The 18,209-nt window shown below is 38.6% G+C and overlaps 1 protein-coding gene across 3 annotated transcripts in view; it reads right to left on the reverse strand.

Annotated features, from left to right (window-relative positions):
• The window catches only part of LOC144634597 (uncharacterized), a 42,643-nt gene extending 25,310 nt beyond the window's left edge, over positions 1-17,333 (reverse strand). The window contains exons 1-3 of one of the 3 annotated variants that reach the window (XM_078493612.1): positions 16,661-17,333; positions 1,653-1,759; positions 331-447 (exon numbers count right to left, since the gene is read on the reverse strand). In XM_078493612.1, coding sequence (XP_078349738.1) covers positions 331-447; positions 1,653-1,759; positions 16,661-17,180 — 744 coding nt within the window. In that variant the 5' untranslated portion in view covers positions 17,181-17,333. Of the gene's footprint in view, positions 1-330; positions 448-1,652; positions 1,760-6,039; positions 7,107-16,660 lie in introns of those variants that run through there. The other 2 variants (XM_078493611.1, XM_078493614.1) reach the window with 2 other exon arrangements.
• Between the last annotated feature and the right edge of the window lie 876 nt (positions 17,334-18,209).

Genomic DNA, 18,209 nt, shown 5'->3' on the forward strand with positions numbered 1-18,209 from the left:
CTGCTCTGAGCTGTAGGTCCTTTAAGTAGACTAGCTATTGAACATGCAGCAGCATTAGCATTCTGTAGAATCTCAGTTAATGTTCAGACTGTTTATCGATAGTGTTCTGTGCCTGTCCCAAGGTTGGTCTTTATCTCTGACTGAGCAGTGTATTTTGTAGTTCTCATGTTTGTTACCAACAGGGATATTGTAAGTTTCATAGTGATCGTAATTTTCAAGGCTCCCTTCCTTGATCATTTATTGACCTGATAATTTTGAACTTCTTTCCGATATCATGCATTTGTGTTGATTTCACAGCCATATCAAGGAACCCCGTTTCCCTTCAGTTACCTTTTGATCCAGCTGCACAATTTCTTGTCGAACATCAATCAGCTTTTCATTAACACTTGAATTTACTGAATTCGCTACTTTCTGTATCGCAAGCCAAAGCTCTGTTGTATTTTGGCTCTAAAAATAGAGAAGAGAAAACAAAAACGTAATTAAAACCTTCATCAAAAAGGCGTTACATATGTGATAGATTGTTTCCTGGGAAAGTTAGTAATGTTCAAGAGTAATTCCTGTGAAAAAATTCCTGTGACCTCACAATCAAAGAAAAATCAAATACGTTTTTGTTTGCAAGTGAATGGGATTGAAGAAAAGATTTCATCCCAGGCAGCAGCATTTCTTCAAATAAAATTCCAGGCAAGTGAAATTTTGATAGCACAAGTAACTTCCGCGGTTCTCATCTTCTCCTTTTCAGCTTTAACTTGCCACCACTCAAAGAAAGAAAACAAATATCAGCATGGATATTTAGTCTCCGAGTCATCCCTGCACGGCTAGCTAATTAAATGAAATTGTGTGATTCCGTTCTTTATAACAAGCAACATAATCTCAGTTTGTCTCTTTATTTGTAGCTCTTTCGCTTTATATCGCCCGTAAAATGGAACATTTCGTTGATAGCTGGCAGCAAGAGAGACATGGAAAAGTTTGAAGCCGACATGTTTAAGCGGTAGCCAACATATGCTTTTACTTCTCTCTATTATTTTTTTTCCGGGTGGGGAAGGGGGCATTCAGGTGGTATATGAGAAGAAGAAAGGGCAAAATATGATTATAAAGATGCTGAGGCATGAATGGATATGTTGCAGGGACATGTCCCAGTGCCATGTAGTAGAGACAAAATCACAACATGCACACACACAAAAAAACGTAGCAGGGACATGTTGCAACGACACGTCCTTTACTAGTATCAATATACACAAACATTTCCCCACGATACTTTCTTGTGCGTGTAAATGTTGTGATTTTGCACTCTACATGTCCCTGCGACACGTCCCTCCGTGTGTCAGCACTGCAATGTGCGACAGAAGCATGAGTATGAACACAACATAAGGGCATTTAGAGTGAAAACCTACGAAACATAACCATATTTAGCGATGGTATAAACATGAGGGGAACGAACGCATTATTCTTCCTTCTTATTTGATTTTCACGACAAATTACAGTGACATTAGCAAAAGAAAATGGAAACGTTTCCTTCCGTGTGCTTGTGTTTATTCTTATATCGAGCAGTTTTTATAGGCTAAATAGTCACACGTCTAAGCTTGTGCTAACCCGGCTTTAAAAGGATAACCAATGCAACTTGCACCATTAAATTGAACACGGGAATAAAATACCTCGCTTATCGACGCCTCTTTTAGAGAGGAAACGTTCTCTTTCAGGTCGTTAACATTCTTTGTGAGTTCGGCGTAGGAAGCCTTGGAGATGACTGGAGCGTTTTGATCTATAAATGAAGTAACAGCAATAATAATGATTATTATATTCATCCGAAATATTCCCCCGTTTCTGATTGGCTTTCAATCCCCGGTTAATTCCTGCTAACTGGCTAGCGCCGACCAAATTTGGAAGAAGGCTGTATTATACGACGGTTGACGTTATCACTGTTTAATGACGTCAATTGTCCTACATCAAAAATTAACAGATCGCAACCTTGTTCCCACGGCATTAACCGATCGCAACCTCGTTCCCACGTTACACGTCAACTGCTCTATGAAAAACGACTTAAAAGCGGGAAAATAGCGAGATTTGTGCAGTACGACGAGCAGAAAATTACCAAATTATTAGAATACAAGGACAGTTTTAACACGAAAAAGGCAACGAAGGCGAGTCAAACGATTTTCAAAGCTTATCTTCAAGAAAAACAAATTCCTGAACCAGCCACATCAGAGGACTTGGAGCGGTTTTACCAAAATTCTTTGTCGAAGTAAGCAAGAACGATGTTAATAACCTGTTTTTGAAAACGTCGCTTTGTGTCGTCAGATTTAGCTTCACTAGACACTTTAAGGTGGCTAATAATAGAAAAACTTTCAACGAGTATTTTTTTAGTTATTAGCCTCGAAAGGTCCAAAATAGTGTATTTTTAACTCATATGACGCTTTCATAGAAACAGATTTTGACGTTACCATGACCTCAAACTGTTCATTGGTAAATCTTGTTTTCGTTTGTGCTTAAATATTTACCTTAGCGTTAACGGTATAGCTGTGGCAGAATACCAAAGACGGGCATGTTTAATTTTGACTAAAAAAACGGGCTGAATATCGACATTATAAAGAACAAGAAAATTTTATGAAGGAACCGTACCGAGTGTTGAAGTTTAAATCAAATTTTAAAGCGAAAGTTGTTGTATATTGTGTACTTTGGCTTCTCTCAAAACCCTATTAAATTCACTTTGTGCATTTGGATCTCTGGAAATATTTTGAATGAATAATAAAACAATTATTGAATTCAGCTTTCGTATGATATAAATAATTATGCAGATCAAGGAGGGTGTTATCCGGCTTCGGCGGATAACACCCTCCTCGACGTCTAATAATTGCTAATAATAAATTCATAACAATAATAGCCACATCTAATAATTGCTAATAAAAAGTAAGTAGCGAAGTAATAGCAATAATAATGATAAGAAATACGTTTGATGGAGTTTGGCGAGACACGCAAAAATCACTTTTGATGTCATCAAGAATAACGATCAAAGAAAAGGTTCAGAACAAAACAAATTCAGCGCGACGGCGACTTAGTATCAGACAGCAGAGTTCCAACTTCTCATGAAAGATTTCCATGAGAGAAAGGAGAAACTTCAAATCTTGTAAGTTTTGGCCAAGAAAATAAAAATAGCTGCGAAATCAGAGGGCTGAATTTTGCTTTAATTCTCAGACATTAGATTACCCCGTTTATCAATAAAGACAAACACCTTAATGATACATCACGGTTGCATCACGGCTTTGAAAGAGACAGACACCTTGCTTGCTTGGGTATGAGCTTAAGTTTGGAAGCTTGGGTATGAGCTAAAGTTTGGGTATGAGCTAAAGTTTGGAACCGAGCAAAGTGGTTTAATAAATTCGGCGTCGATCATGAATTGTACTTGACTTACTCTAGATAGCAAACTTGAAATATAAACAAACAAACAAGAAATCAGGGTTCCGCGGCTGGGTTATTAATGAAAAAAAAAATTAGTACTTCTGAGTAAGCCGATGAAGATAATTGAACCTCATCAAGTCTGCAGTTGCTTTTTATTGACCTATAAAGATCTGTAAAGACTTACGTAAAAGATGCCGTGTCTGATAAATATACATCACAAACAGTTAATCGCTCGATCAGCGTGGATAAATACATATCTTAACTCAATACAATCCAGAGCTTCCCTTTAAGCCGCTGTGGAATATTTTGCCTGTGAAAGGTCAGAGCTAGAAATATGCGGATTAAACAAGTCAGCTTTCTAGTTAAAGTTGTAGTAAATTTACCATTTTTATTACAAATCCAACCGCACAAAATTCACGCGCTGTTTGTCGTCTTAATGAAGATTTCTAACAGAAGTTGTACATATGTTATTACTGGAGTGGAATACTGGGAGTATGACAAATCAACTTCTTTGTGTTAACTGTTAACAAAGAAAGATGTCTGAATCGATCCCACACCTAAATCATCCAAATGTGGATGTGGTAAACCAACAAGATATGGACCTCCACCGATGTAGATAAATACTCCCACTCATTTTGCCCCGGAAGGCTTTACACATATTTAAAACATCATTTAGTCTTGCTCGATGCGACTTAGAGAGTGACTTAGAGAGTTCGAAGTGAAATGAAAGGTTTACTAACTTAGACAGTTTAGAACAGTTAGTAAAAATTGGCTCAACCTTTGCTTGAAATAACGCCACTGAGGTTAACTGCAACAGAAATATCAAATACAGGAAAATAAAGAATTTTCCTAGGCCGGGTTATTAACTTAAGCAATGTAAACAGTTTAATTCATGAGTTACCTTTGCACGCAAACCGCCAGTGGCATTTTAGAAGCTTGTCGGGAAGCAACGCGGTACTAATACCCTTACAGTGATAACTAAGACCAGATTTGCGCCTGTAAACGTTTATTCAGGTGCACCAGCGACTTTCATTTTTGGGCCTCTTTTTGCTGATCCCAGATTTGTTTAGTCCAATTACTCAATAAACGTTGTGTCAGTGATAACAATATTTAACTTGTGATTAATTAAAATTACCTGCAGTAGCGTCAGTAATATTGCATTAAATCTTGGTTGGATCTTTTCTTTTGATATTAATTGCTATGGAAAGCAAGGCTCAAAGAATTTGCGGAATGCAATAAATGCTATTTGTTAACTCCAGAACCGAAGAAAGTTTCGTATGTCAAACAAAGATAAAGCTATTTACCGGTGATAACTTTCGCTGAAAATCGAAAGCCTTCATACCCGGGCTTCATATAATAGCTTTATCAGATGTTCTAGATTCGACCAGAAAAACAATGCAAATAACATTACAGTTTATATAGAAGGCCTTCAGTCGGAGTGACTTGCGATGAACATCAGCTAGTTTAATTTAACATCAACCAAGAAACCGCCATGATGATGTCATTTTCGAAAACTAAAAATTCTCCCCTATTTCTTTCTTTCATTACAAAACTGGGATGAAAACTTCTTTGCTTTCGAAGGCTTTTTTAATGCTACTTTCATTTCCTCAAGGAAAAAGCGCAACGTAACGTTCCATACAAATCCTTTAATGATCGTACTCGGACATGTCAGTCAACAAATGTTCACGCGCGCTTTTTGAATGATAATTGATAGCGAAGCTTTCCACGTTTTCTTTGAATGAAATAGCGCCAAACACCAAATAGCCAGAGCCTTACAACTTTCCTCTATCCAATGCATATGCATTGGCGGAATTTTTTTTTTTTTTGAGTGTTTTGATTCGAGTATTGGGTCCAAAAATAGGTGTCGGGTCGAAACCCGATGAAATCAAAACAAAAGGAAATCCGTATAAACAAATGCCCTCTGAAGGTCACGGCATTCTTTGGTTTCGACTTCGCCTGGGGCCCGTCAGTTGACGACAAAGGCATCTGCGTGGGAAGCTGAGAAATCGAGATAGTTTATAATAAACACCGTGGATGGCTCTGTAACAGGTTAAACAAACTATTGCTACATTGTGTTGCTTGCTTTCCTTGCGTGAGTAAATAAGTTAAACGATGTTGTCCTTAATTTGTTTCATTTCCAAACAACAATAGGATTGAATACCTTAATAAAGCAATTTTAAAAGCGTTAGATGTTCCACTAATACATTTATCCTTTAACAACAAGAATAACAATGCAGTGCCTTTTTGAGGTCTTTTGATATACACGTAACATCCCATTGCCGAAAAGGCAGTCCTCAAAATGTTTAGAAATCGCAGCTGAATTAAATTTGAGGGCAAATACATGGGTATAACCAAAGACAGCTCAGGATAGGGGAAAAAGGAAATACTTCGATAATTTTGATCGATAGGATTCAACAATAATAATTGCAACAATACGATTTGATACCTTATAATACACATAACATCCCATTACTGTACTAGAAGTCAATCCTAAATATATTTAGAAATCGTCGCTGATTTAAATTTGACGGCACATACATGGACATAACCGAAGACTACTTAGAAAAAAGAAAATATTTTGATAATTCCGTGCGATATATTTTATCCAAAACCCATGAAGTCAATTATAGATATGAAGTTAAATACCTGTTTCCCCAGAGCAGGCGCAATGCAAAGGTCCAACAATGCCGAACAACATCAGCAAGGTCAGCAAAAGTGACGCTGCGGACATGAAACACACAGCCAGCAAAACCACCCGATCGCAAGCATGATATCGCCCTGATGGGATGTTTCCCTCAGGGTTGGACCACGAGTTGAGTTTTGGAGATTGGTTGCCCGGACTAATCTTCCCATTTTGGAACAGGCTGTTCTCGTTGTACAGCTGCTCTTCGGGAATGCCATCAAGTCCCTCTTGACATTCGTTGGCGCCACGATGATCGATAATGGAGGTCTCCGTGCCTTCATTATTATTGAAGTGGTCCTTGTCTTTTTCGCCGAGACGAAGCGAGTCCGATAACTCAGTTTCACCCTCCGAAGTTGAGGGGCAAAGCGGTTCTGGGGACACCCGCCCATTTAAAAACGCCATTTTCTGCTCAGTGGTACAAAGTCCTTTTCCTGGCGAAGTTGCCGGTTGTTCGATAAAATTCCTTTAACGTTCAAGTCCGTACAAACAGGACATCCGGAATGTAAAGAGGTTGAAAGACCGATGAAAAAAAATATGGGGGCGTACCATATCAGTCTTGTGACAGTTTCCATGGAGACTGACATATAACAACCCTTTAAATTCACCGTACGCCACAAAATTTTGGACATGTGTAGAGCAGCGAAAAATGGTTCATAAATTTGCAGAAATATGTTACACGGTTAGTGTGGATGATGCTGTCAGATCATGTCAGATGCCGGGGATATCCAACTTTTTAAGGCGGCTAAGAGCAAATGACGTAACAAGAAAAGAGACTAAGATAAAGATTATGCGAGGCTTATGTTAATGAAATTGAGAGTTTAAATTCTGTTAAAAAGGATAAAAAAATAATTGTGTGTAGAAGCAGGTCCTTTATTCATACCTGTAAAAGGCGTAAAATCCATTTCGTAACGAGTCTACGCCAAGATTATCAGCACTCGAAAGAAGGCTTTTCAAATTTGGTCGCTTGCCATAACCCGTTTTGCCGCACTTATCAGTTTACGTCTGTTTGCTTAATGGAACTTTCAACGCGATCTTAACAACATTCGTAAACAGTTACCTACTTAAGATTTCTCTAGAACTCTACCAAAAACAGTGACCGTCGCAGTAGCTTAATCACTTTCAAAATATCTAACTTGGTAACAAAGACAACAACCCTGAAAGTATGTTCTTGTAAAGGAAACCTGGGCGATTTTTCCCGGCTTAAAAATGTCTCTCGTTTCCTGCAGCAAAACAAATCACAGTTTTGCATTTCATGTGTGCACATTTTGTAACTAAATTCTTATCAAAAGCGAAGAACACCTCAGCACGAGTTGAGTGAGAAAACTTTTTTTTAGTTCAGTTCACTTTTAAGTGTCATCCCATTATGAGTTGTGTGTATGTGTCTTTTGAGCTTTGCACCCAGAGCTGCAATAACGAACAAAAACGTCAAAAACCAACTACATACACTTGAATTGTTTGCACTGATCAGAAAAACTGGCATTTAACACACTGAACTTCTTTTGTTTCTGCTTTCATGGGTGTGCCGAAGGCTCAAGTGCACCAAATAAACTGAATAATTAAACAGAAAGGTAGCTGGGTTTTGGCAACCTTTCGACTTCGCGAAAATGAAACACATTTCTGAAATGCCATCGAGTGTTTTATCATGCGAGAGCTGAAAAGCTTGGAGGTGATAATGGATATCCATTTATTGATTGTTGTCGACACTTTGTTTTTATTTGCTTATATGTGTCCGGCGTGTTCATCCAGATCCCTTCTTCTAAATCTTGACAATATGCTGTTCGTTTTGCCACAAAGCTTGTCACACTATGTAAGACAACGTTTTTTTGCATCTGGTTTTGTTCACTTTTTGTGATATCTTTGAGAAGGAAAAAACAAATGTACAAAGCGCCGCCGGTTTGAACAATCTGTCTCATTAGTCCGCGACCTCGGCTGACCAGTCCACGTGAAAATCGCTAACAAAAAATAGTAACATGTTCACAAAATTACAAAAGCAGATGGAAGTATTTCAATGATTTCTTTTGTCTAAAATAATTACTTCGAGAAAAAAATAAGATGTAACTTTATAGTACATATACTATGATCCATTGATTGTATTATCACAGTTTCGAGCCTCAGGCTTTCAAACCATGCAAGATATGAATGGTCAGCAAAGCTGAACGAGTATAATGACCAAGGCTTGTTTAAGCTTTGTTGCTAACAAGTATTAATAGCCCTATGCAGTCACGCGACTGGCAGTTCACCACCAAGCCTCGCTCAAGTACAACTGTAAATTGCATGAAGGAGAGAAGGTGGAGAGGGGAGATCGCGTACGAGGTGGTGGTGGGATTTTGAGCAATGACGTTATCATGCATAAGGCCTATTGGTATGTTTAGGAATAAACATATTCTGCAAGGACATCACATATTCCAATAAAGCAATTGGTCAATTGTCGACGCAAGAAGATAACAAAAGCCTGCGAGATGTGATGTGCTGAAGTGAAAATTACTTTTTAACGACGTAGCTGCGAATTTTCTAGTTTTTGTTGGGCGTTAATTCGTTTGCTAGTTCCACAATAGCGGGTGAGCGTTTTGTGAAAGTGTGGCTCATGACGCCATTACAGTTAAATGAGGTTGGAATTGGTATGCAGTCTGTCCCCGTTTCAACGAGAAATGAGACAGTCCATACTTCTTTATAAAGTTTGTTTGTGCAATAATTTCCTCCTCGGTTTTTTATTCATGGAGATGTCGTAATTTATCGTCAATTCCTTTCAGCTGCCAAATTTCTCCACATTAATATGAATTGTTCTCGCCGTGATATTAAGTTTTACGCCCAGGAGATCGTATTAATTGTCAATTTCCAGCCCGGCATAACTCCAGCGCTTCTTCTCACCCCTCACACTAAAAATATCAAAAACAAGTGTCCGCCGCTTGCTTTTGAGTGTCAGTACTACAATCAATTATATTTAGGACCACTTTGCATCTCAAATTACACTCCCGTAGAGAAAAGAAAACAACAAAACAGTGGATTAGAACTTCATTTGTTATTGTCACGTGGCCACTGTTTGACAAAGTGACAGGTAAAAAATATTGTCAAAATGGCGAAACGTCTTTATAGTTCATCAAAAAGGCCTCGGATATTAATTTCACGACAATAATTTGGACTAATGTCTTTAAAGGAGCAGCTATGTTGCAAACTTAACACTTCGTGTATGCTTATTTTGAAAGTCAACTAAGAAAATGCTTACAAAGAATGAATAAATAGGATTACTTTCAAAACAAACTTTTTATTAAAGGCAATTTTTGGGTAATTAAAAACTTTTAACGCATTCCATCTGTACTTAATCATTTGCTCGCCGTGTCCTTTTAGATGGATTTAATACTAAATTATAGTAAATGTATTTCATTGCGATAACCATGCAAACATCCATTTCGCAAGCAAACATATTTCGTAAAAATGATATCACAAAATCGGCAAAACAAATACAGGTAACGGACGGGCGTGTAAATCGATAAACGGGTTGTTTCTCCATAGAGTGGAACAATCGTGACAAGAAAATTAAATTGAGTTCGTGACCTCGCTGCCCACTTGTTAAGGGTGATGTCCGCAAACGACAAAAGGCTGACTGTTTGACATTTCATGAAAAACTTGCCAAACGAAGTTAAGGCTACATATCGTTAAACTCGCTATGAGTCAGACTTCTACATTTGCGGCTTGACGGCATGTTTTCATAAAGCTTGGTAATTCCCATTTGCTACACTGGTAATAGAATGCCAACCATCTTGAACACGTGTAGTTCAGCAGCCCGAAGTAGCCGAAGTAGCCGCAGCCCGTTTATAAAAGCTATTTAAACGTCGGGATTAAAACACTCTTATCTTTAAAGCGACATTTTGATTTCTTTGCGTCCGGTTTCCCGTGTACCAAGAAGGATTATGAACTCGGTATGAATTGTTTTCCTTACGTAACAAGTATTGCTCTACGCTGTATCTAGATAGAACTGAAGAGATTATCATTACGAAATTAGTTGTAGTACAGACCTTAGCCGAAACTAAAGCGCTTACTCCGTGCGGCGCTAGTGCTACAAGGAACGCTCACAAGCTAATGTGTTCTTAATTGTTATTTGAACAAAGTATAATTAAATGGCAATTAGTTTGCTGTATTTGGGCTAAGCTCAGAGGGTAAACAAAGCTTTGTCATTTTGTTATGTTTGGTAGGGTCAAGAAAAAAGCGAGACGGTTTACGATGTTTAGGAAGACTCGAAACCGGTATACTTTATATCAGAACTGATCGGCAAAATTGCAGCAAAACAAAGCAACTGAAAGAAGATTCTAGATCTTCCATTATTAACCTACAAGTAATGTTTACTTAAACAATTATGTCAAAAGCCCGGTTTTATGAACCATCCCAAAATAGTCAGTTGTTCGGAACACAATAGGAACAAGACAAAAACATTCCTTGTCTTTAAGGTAACGAAAGAAAAGCTACGCCTCTAAGCGCGCAAACCAAAGCTTAGCGTAAGCCGAAACTAAATAAACAATCATTTCCCACTTTATCGGAAAAACATAGATGATATTTTTCAAGCTTATTACTTCTGGTCACGATATTTTCTTCAACATATTCTGTTGGTATGTGGTGTCGGTATACATTTGTAATATTCGTTCCTTTACCTTTTTTGCAGGGATTTTTTTTTGCGTGTTACGCCTACAGTTGTAGATCTATGGGCAGAAAACTACCAACTCACCTATCATTTCCATTTTGTTAATCCCTGAAAGGTCTTACTCTACTTGCATTTAATGCATTCTGCATTATGTCCACCCAATAAAATGTTTGCATGTGATATGATACGTTCATATGTCATTTCAATTTTTGGCTACTGCCATCCTTTATCTAACGTTGTTGCAGTACTCTACCCCGCAAAGTACGGATCAAGTCACTTTAAAAAAAAATTGGAAGCTCTTTATCAGCCACATTTCGGAATATTGTCTTAGTTTTAAGATTGACTTAATTGAATTGTATTTATTAAAGTTTAAGTACAGGGGATGCGGCGAGTTAGAAGAAAACCCTTATTTTGACATCAAACGTTTGTAAATATTTATCTTTGAAGACATTGTTATCTTGATAAGGCAACTCTATCGATGACTTGGTTATACAGCTATGTTCGCAAATTCATCTTAAAAAAAAAAATAAACGTTTCAGAGTAAAGCAAAATGATTGGGAAAAGTTGATGTATAAATTTCGCAATTCCAATATTAGACCTCACCTTTTTTTAGTACAGTCTGTCGCTATGCCAGACTAAACCTGATGCAATTGCGAGATCTACAACTAGCCCCATCTATTCGGATTAAAACATCTCATAATCCATTCCATTTGACTTAAGCCACACACTAATCTAGTCCAAATAGCGGAGTACCGCTTCCCTCGGTATCCAGTTTGCAATATTGAGCCCCTTATTCTGCAGCACGAAATATTTAGTCCTCTTCTGAACGATAAGCATACACTCACTCTGATATTGGTTCTATTAGAATTTGGTGGCAGGTTTTTTCAAGACACGATGGCCTGGCCAGTTTAGTAACGTGCCTACTTTTGAAGTTTGTATGTAAATTTCTTCTTTTTTTATGTACAAGGTCATTTAAGGCTCAATTAAGTTGCTGTTGTTGTTACTTTATGTGTCAACGCCTGTATCGAGAGATTACATGCCTGTCACTCTCGAAGATGGATGTGATTTTAACAGCTTGTGGGCAATTTTGAGGGTTTAAGTGAATTAAGTCATTAGGGTAAACCTTTATACCTCTGCTTCCCGATGGGCCCTTTCGGGCAAGGGTAATGTATGGGTTAAAGTTGTCACTCTAGTCTAAAACATGCTCATGAAGGCACTCCGTATGAAGTTTATCTGTAAAACTTTGGTGGCACCTGCTTTAAGGGACGGACCAAGAAAGTGATAGGGGGTGGGGATTCGCTGCACGTCTGTCCACTGTGAGCGGCCCCGCCGAGACAAATGCAGACAATGCATGATGCACAACGACAATGTATGAAAAAAAATGTCTCATCCGAGGGACTGCAAAGACGAGAGGGGGGGAGGGGAGGGGGGGGGCGGAAGAGGACGAGGAAGAGGGTGACTCAGCGTGCGACCCAACACCCCCGTGCCACAAATGGAACTGGACAGACCCCCCGAGCCGCCGGAGAAGACCGAAGACAGAGGACCGCGACCAGACAGGAGGGAGAGACGAGCACGGACAGCACAGGGGGGGGCCCGGGCCCCGCCCACCCACCGACAGGCGCGCCCCCGCGCGCCCCCCGCCGCACCGGCGCGCCCCCCCCCCCCCCCCCATCACTTTTCTAATGGTCCGTCCCTAAGACCACATATCTTGGCTTACTGGAGAAATTCATGTGGGTCGCTCTTGGAAATCAGAAGAGATTAAAGCAACCTGTGGTTAACTTTAAGTGAATGTATTAAGTATGGGTGATTCAATGTTCACTCATTTCTGCGGATGAACGGAAGGTTTTGTTAATGTGGTCTATCTATGCTATTCATTTGTATGTGCTAAAACTGTAACTGTCGTCTGAAATATTTACGGTCATGTACAATCCTTCTTCTAGATCTGTTAGTTGTATAGCAAGTTGGCAGTACGCAGTACACTAGTTCACCGCGGTCAAACGTCTGAGGCTTTTATTGTTTTCTAATTTCGAGAGAAACCATTCACGTTAACGTGGAAGCATCGGTAACGATATGTAAAATAGCTGCTGAGGATAAATCTATTTTTCTGTTCCCTCAAATGGGATTCTTTACTTTTAAAATGCTCCCCAGCCGAACAAAATTGCTTTGACAATGGCGCCGACAGTCGGCATTTCGCCGCTTTCAAACACTTAGAACTTTTTTTAGTAAAGTTCCAAACAAATTAGTAAACCAGGAGAATACTTGTTAAGTATCGAACTTTGAACAGTAGAAATAATAACCTTATCTTTGAAGTAGTTTTCTTATTTTTTACGTTTTACCGCGGTGAAGCACACTAGGGTTTTATCCTTAACCTGGTCACGTCTGGTTGCTTAGTTGACATTGTACTAATATCAAGGCGTGCGACTGCATATAGATTAATTTTGGAGATAAAAGAGGATTGAAAAAGCTTGTGGTCACATTTCAAGGCTTAAAGTGAAGCAAGGATGAGTCAGTGATCACTCTTTCCTTCAAAAGGGATTTACTCAATATTTGAATAAACGTGTAGCTTTTATACTACTTGTATAGGGAAACACATGTCAATTTAGTTCGAAATAGCGTCATATACAATAATATGACTTACGCGATTAAAAATGTAAAAATGGTTAATCAGTGGTCATTTATCTTGATTATCTTGATAAACGACTTAACACTAGCAGAGGCTATATGCATATGTCGCACGGAACGATAAATGAATGAGCCTAATGCTGTTGAAGTCTGAAATGGGATGAAATGGTTGAATTACAAGTAGTTAAGTGAAGTAAGGGTTTATTAATCGATACTACTGTCTGGTAAAGGAATCATAAAGCACTCGACATGGAGAGAAAAACTATGTAAGCGTATGGAGAGTAACAGGCTGTTTGAAGCCATTTTAGACTGACATAGCGATATGCGGTGGGACATTATCAATGGATGCTTGCATGGGTCAATCGCTGGCACCCATCCCTATTGAAGGATTAAACATCGTGCCGAGTGGAAACAATATATAGTATATTCTGCCCCGAGTGTTTTAGTTGTTTTAGTCTGAAATGGGATTATATGCGGCCTTAAACCGAAGTAAGGGTTAATCAGTTTTTCCTTTTGACCGATAAAGGAATCACGAATGATTGTCTGAATAAAACTCTATGAGTAGGGCTACCCGGAAGAAAAAGTTTTTGGTTTCAAAGCTGTTTTAAGTTTAGTTAGGAGAAATCAATGGTCACTCAAGGGTTAATCAATTGCAACGGTCACATGTGTGCAAGAAAACTTCGCTCGTAAAGCTATATATTTTTTTCCGTGACGTAACTAGGTTGGTTTTGAAGCTGAAATGGGATTATATGTAGATAGACTGTATGGCTGGTTAATTGATGGTCGCTGGTGTCTGATAAAAGGATCATTCTAGAGTGAAGATCGTGGGAAAAGTCGTATTAACGGACAGAAAATAGAAGCTTTTTCTTATTGTGAAATGGGATTAAGGATGGTTAATTTTTTTCGTGGATAAGTACTGAACTGTGTCTATGTCTATGTCTATGGCTTAAAGAAAAGTAAGTACGGGTTACTCGGTCACTCATGTATTATAATAAGAATTAATAGATGCATAAACATCGTGAGAAAAGCTAAATGCCGGTCAATGTTTGACCCAAAATGATAATGTGTGGTTTTGAAGCCGTAAAAGCTTTATTTAGACCACCCTCTCTTTTAACCACCCATTCTAATAAATTCCCCATTTTGAGATCGTAAATACTCTTTTTCTCTGACCATCGTAGCTGTTACGAGAGAATATTCCGTATCTCGATCAGTCATTCCTGTGTTTTTCCTTATTCAGCATTTTAAAACCTTTCAAAAAACCAACAGTAGTTCCTGTCCAAGTAGAAATTCATATTTGTCGTAAGTTTGGAAATTGTACACCTCAGTACATCAGCTGGCACTTGGTTCATGATCATCACCACAGCTAATTTAGTAGACAAACATTTCGGTAGCCTTATATTGCTTTCCATTTAAGGGTTGCTCTTAGATAGTTAGCTGAGCAAACCGATTTCAGAAATCTAAATAAGCTTTTCACTTTTAATTTCCAATGCTTGTTTTAGCTTAATTTAAGTTCGCTATTTCTAATTTCAAAGTAAATAAGACTAAATAAAACTGTTGTGAATTTTAATCTAAGGTCTCGTTTTTAATTTTGTAAACTCCCATCCTCGAAGACCCAGGGGCAGTTAGTGGGTCGAAACGAAGGAATAAACCGGGCAGAAATCGGACCTATTTTTGGGCCTATTTTTGCTGATCCCAGATTTGTTTAGTCCAATTACTCAATAAATGTTGTGTCAGTGATAACAATATTTAACTTGTGATTAATTAAAATTACCTGCAGTAGCGTCAGTAATATTGCATTAAATCTTATCAAGATCATTTGCGCGAGGAAATCAGGTTTGAAGGCGAGAGAAAAACAATATCTTGGTCTCTATTAATTGCTATGGAAAGCAAGGCTCAAATAATTTGCGGAATGCAATAAATGCTATTTGATTACTCCAGAACCGAAGAACGTTTCGTATGTCAAACAAAGATAAAGATATTTACCGGTGATAACTTTCGCTGAAAATCGAAAGCCTTCATACCCGGGCTTCATATAATGGCTTTATCAGATGTTCTAGATTCGACCCGAAAAACAATGCAAAAAAAAACATTACAGTTATAGAAGGCCTTCGGTCGGAGTGACTTGCGATGAACATCAGCTATTCTTTAACATCAACCAAAAAACCGCCATGATGATGCCATTTTCGAAAACTAAAAATTCTCCCCCGTTTCTTTCTTTCGTTACAAAACTGGGATGAAAACTTCTTTGCTTTCGACGGCTTTTTCAATGCTACTTTCATTTCCTCAAGGAAAAAGCGTAACGTAACGTTTCTTCATACAAATCCTTTAATGATCGGACTCGGACATGTCAGTCAACAAATGTTCACGCGCGCTTTTTGAATGATAATTGATAGCGAAGCTTTCCACGTTTTCTTTGAATGAAATAGCGCCAAACACCAAATAGCCAGAGCCTTACAACTTTCCTCTATCCAATGCATATGCATTGGCGGAATTTTTTTTTTTGAGTGTTTTGATTCGAGTATTGGGTCCAAAAATAGGTGTCGGGTCGAAACTCGATAAAATCAAAACAAAAGGAAATCCGTATAAACAAATGCCCTCTGAAGGTCACGGCATTCTTTGGTTTCGACTTCGCCTGAGGCCCGTCAGTTGATGACAAAGGCATCTGCGTGGGAAGCTGAGAAGTCGAGATAGTTTATAATAAACACCGTGCCGTGATGGCTCTGTAACAGGTTAAACAAACTATTGCTACATTGTGTTGCTTTCTTTCATTGCGTGAGTAAATAAGTTAAACGATGTTGTCCTTAATTTGTTTCATTTCCAAACAACAATAGGATTGAATACCTTATAAAGCAATTTTAAAAGCGTTAGATGTTCCACTAATATATTTATCCTTTAACAACAAGAATAACAAAGCAATGCCTTTTTGATATACACGTAATATCCCATCGCTGTACAAAAAGGCAGTCATCAAAATGTTTTAGAAATCGCCGCTGAATTTAATTTGAGGGCACATACATTGGCATAACCAAAGACAGCTCAGGAAACAGGGAAAAAGAAAATATTTCGAAAATTTCGTTCGATATGATTCAACAATAATAATTGCAACAATAGGATTCCATACCTCATAATACACGTAACATCCCATTGCTGTACTAACAGGCAGTCCTCAGTATACTAAGAAATCGCCCCTAAATTAAATTTGACGGCACATACATGGACATAACCGAAGGCTACTCAGAAAAAAAGAAAATAGTTTGATGATTTCGTGCGAGATATTTAATCAGAAACTAGTAATCATGTAACTCAATTATAGATATGAAGTTAAATACCTGTTTCCCCAGAGCAGGCGCAATGCAGAGGTCCAACAATGCCGAACAACATCAGCAAGGTCAGCAAAAGTGACGCTGCGGACATGAAACACACAGCCAGCAAAACTACCCGGTTGCAAGCATGATATCGCCCTGATGGGATGTTTCCCTCAGGGTTGGACCACGAGTTGAGCTTTGGAGATTTGTTGCCCGGACTTATCTTCCCATTTTGGAACAGGCTATTCTCGTTGTATAGCTGCTCTTCGGGAATGCCATCAAGTCCCTCTTGATATTCGTTAGCGCCACGATGATCGATAATGGAGGTCTCCGTGCCTTCATTATTATTGAAGTGGTCCTTGTCTTTTTCGCCGAGAGGAAGCGAGTCCGATAACTCAGTTTCACCCTCCGAAGTTGAGGGGCAAAGCGGTTCTGGGGACACGCGCCCATTTAAAAACGCCATCTTCTGTTCAGTGGTACAGAGTCCTTTTCCTGGCGAAGTTGCCGGTTGTTCGATCAAATCAAGTCCGTACAAACAGGACATCCGTAATGTAAAGAGGTTGAAAGACCGATGAAAAAAATATGGGGGCGTACCTTATCTTGTGACAGTTGCCATGGAGACTAACATATAACAACCCTTTAAATTCACCGTACGCCACAAAATTTTGGACATGTGTAGAGCAGCGAAAAATCATTCATAAGTTCGCAGAAATATATTACACGGTTAGTGTGGATAATCCCGTCAGTTGGCCAAGAGCAAATGACGTTAAAAGAAAAGAGACTAAGATAAAGATTTTGCGAGGCTTATGTTAATGAAATTAAGAGTTTAAATTCTATAAAAAAAGGATTAAAAAATAATTGTGCGCAGAAGCAAGTCATTTATTCACACTTGCAAAGGGCGTAAAATCCCGAGTTTACGCCAGAATTATCAGCACTCGAAAGAAGGCTTTACAAATTTGGTCGCTTGCCATAACCCGTTTTGCCGCAAGTATCAGTTTACGTCTGTTTGCTTAAAAGAACTTTCAACGCGATCCTAACAACATTCGTAAACAGTTACCTTCTTAAGATTTTTCTAGAGCTTTACCAAAAACAGTTTGCCTCGCAGTAGCTTATCACTTTCAAACTATCTAACCTGGTACGGGAGATTTTTACCGGCTTCAAAATGTCTCCTTTTCCTGCAGCAAAACGAATCAGTTTTACATTTCATGTGTGCACATATTTGTAACTTAATTCTTATCAAAAGCGAAGGACACCTCAGCACGAGTTGAGTGAGAAACCATTTTTTTTTAGATCAGTTCACTTTTGAAGTGTCATCCTATTATGAGTTGTGTGTGTCCTTGGAGCTTGATTACAAACCCAGAGCTGCAATAACCTAACAAAAACCAACGACATACACTTGAATTGTTTGCACTGATCAGAAGAACTGGCATTTAAAACAAACCATTTTTGTTGCTGCTTTCATAGTTGTGCCGAAGGCTTAAGTGCACCAAATAAACTGGATAATTCAACAGAAATGTTGCTGGGTTTTGGCAACCTTTCGACTTCGCGAAAATGAAACACATTTCTCAAATGC

Source organism: Oculina patagonica, chromosome 13 (assembly GCF_052425735.1).
Source record: "Oculina patagonica isolate OP01 chromosome 13, crgOcupat, whole genome shotgun sequence".
Lineage (NCBI taxonomy): Eukaryota > Metazoa > Cnidaria > Anthozoa > Scleractinia > Oculinidae > Oculina > Oculina patagonica.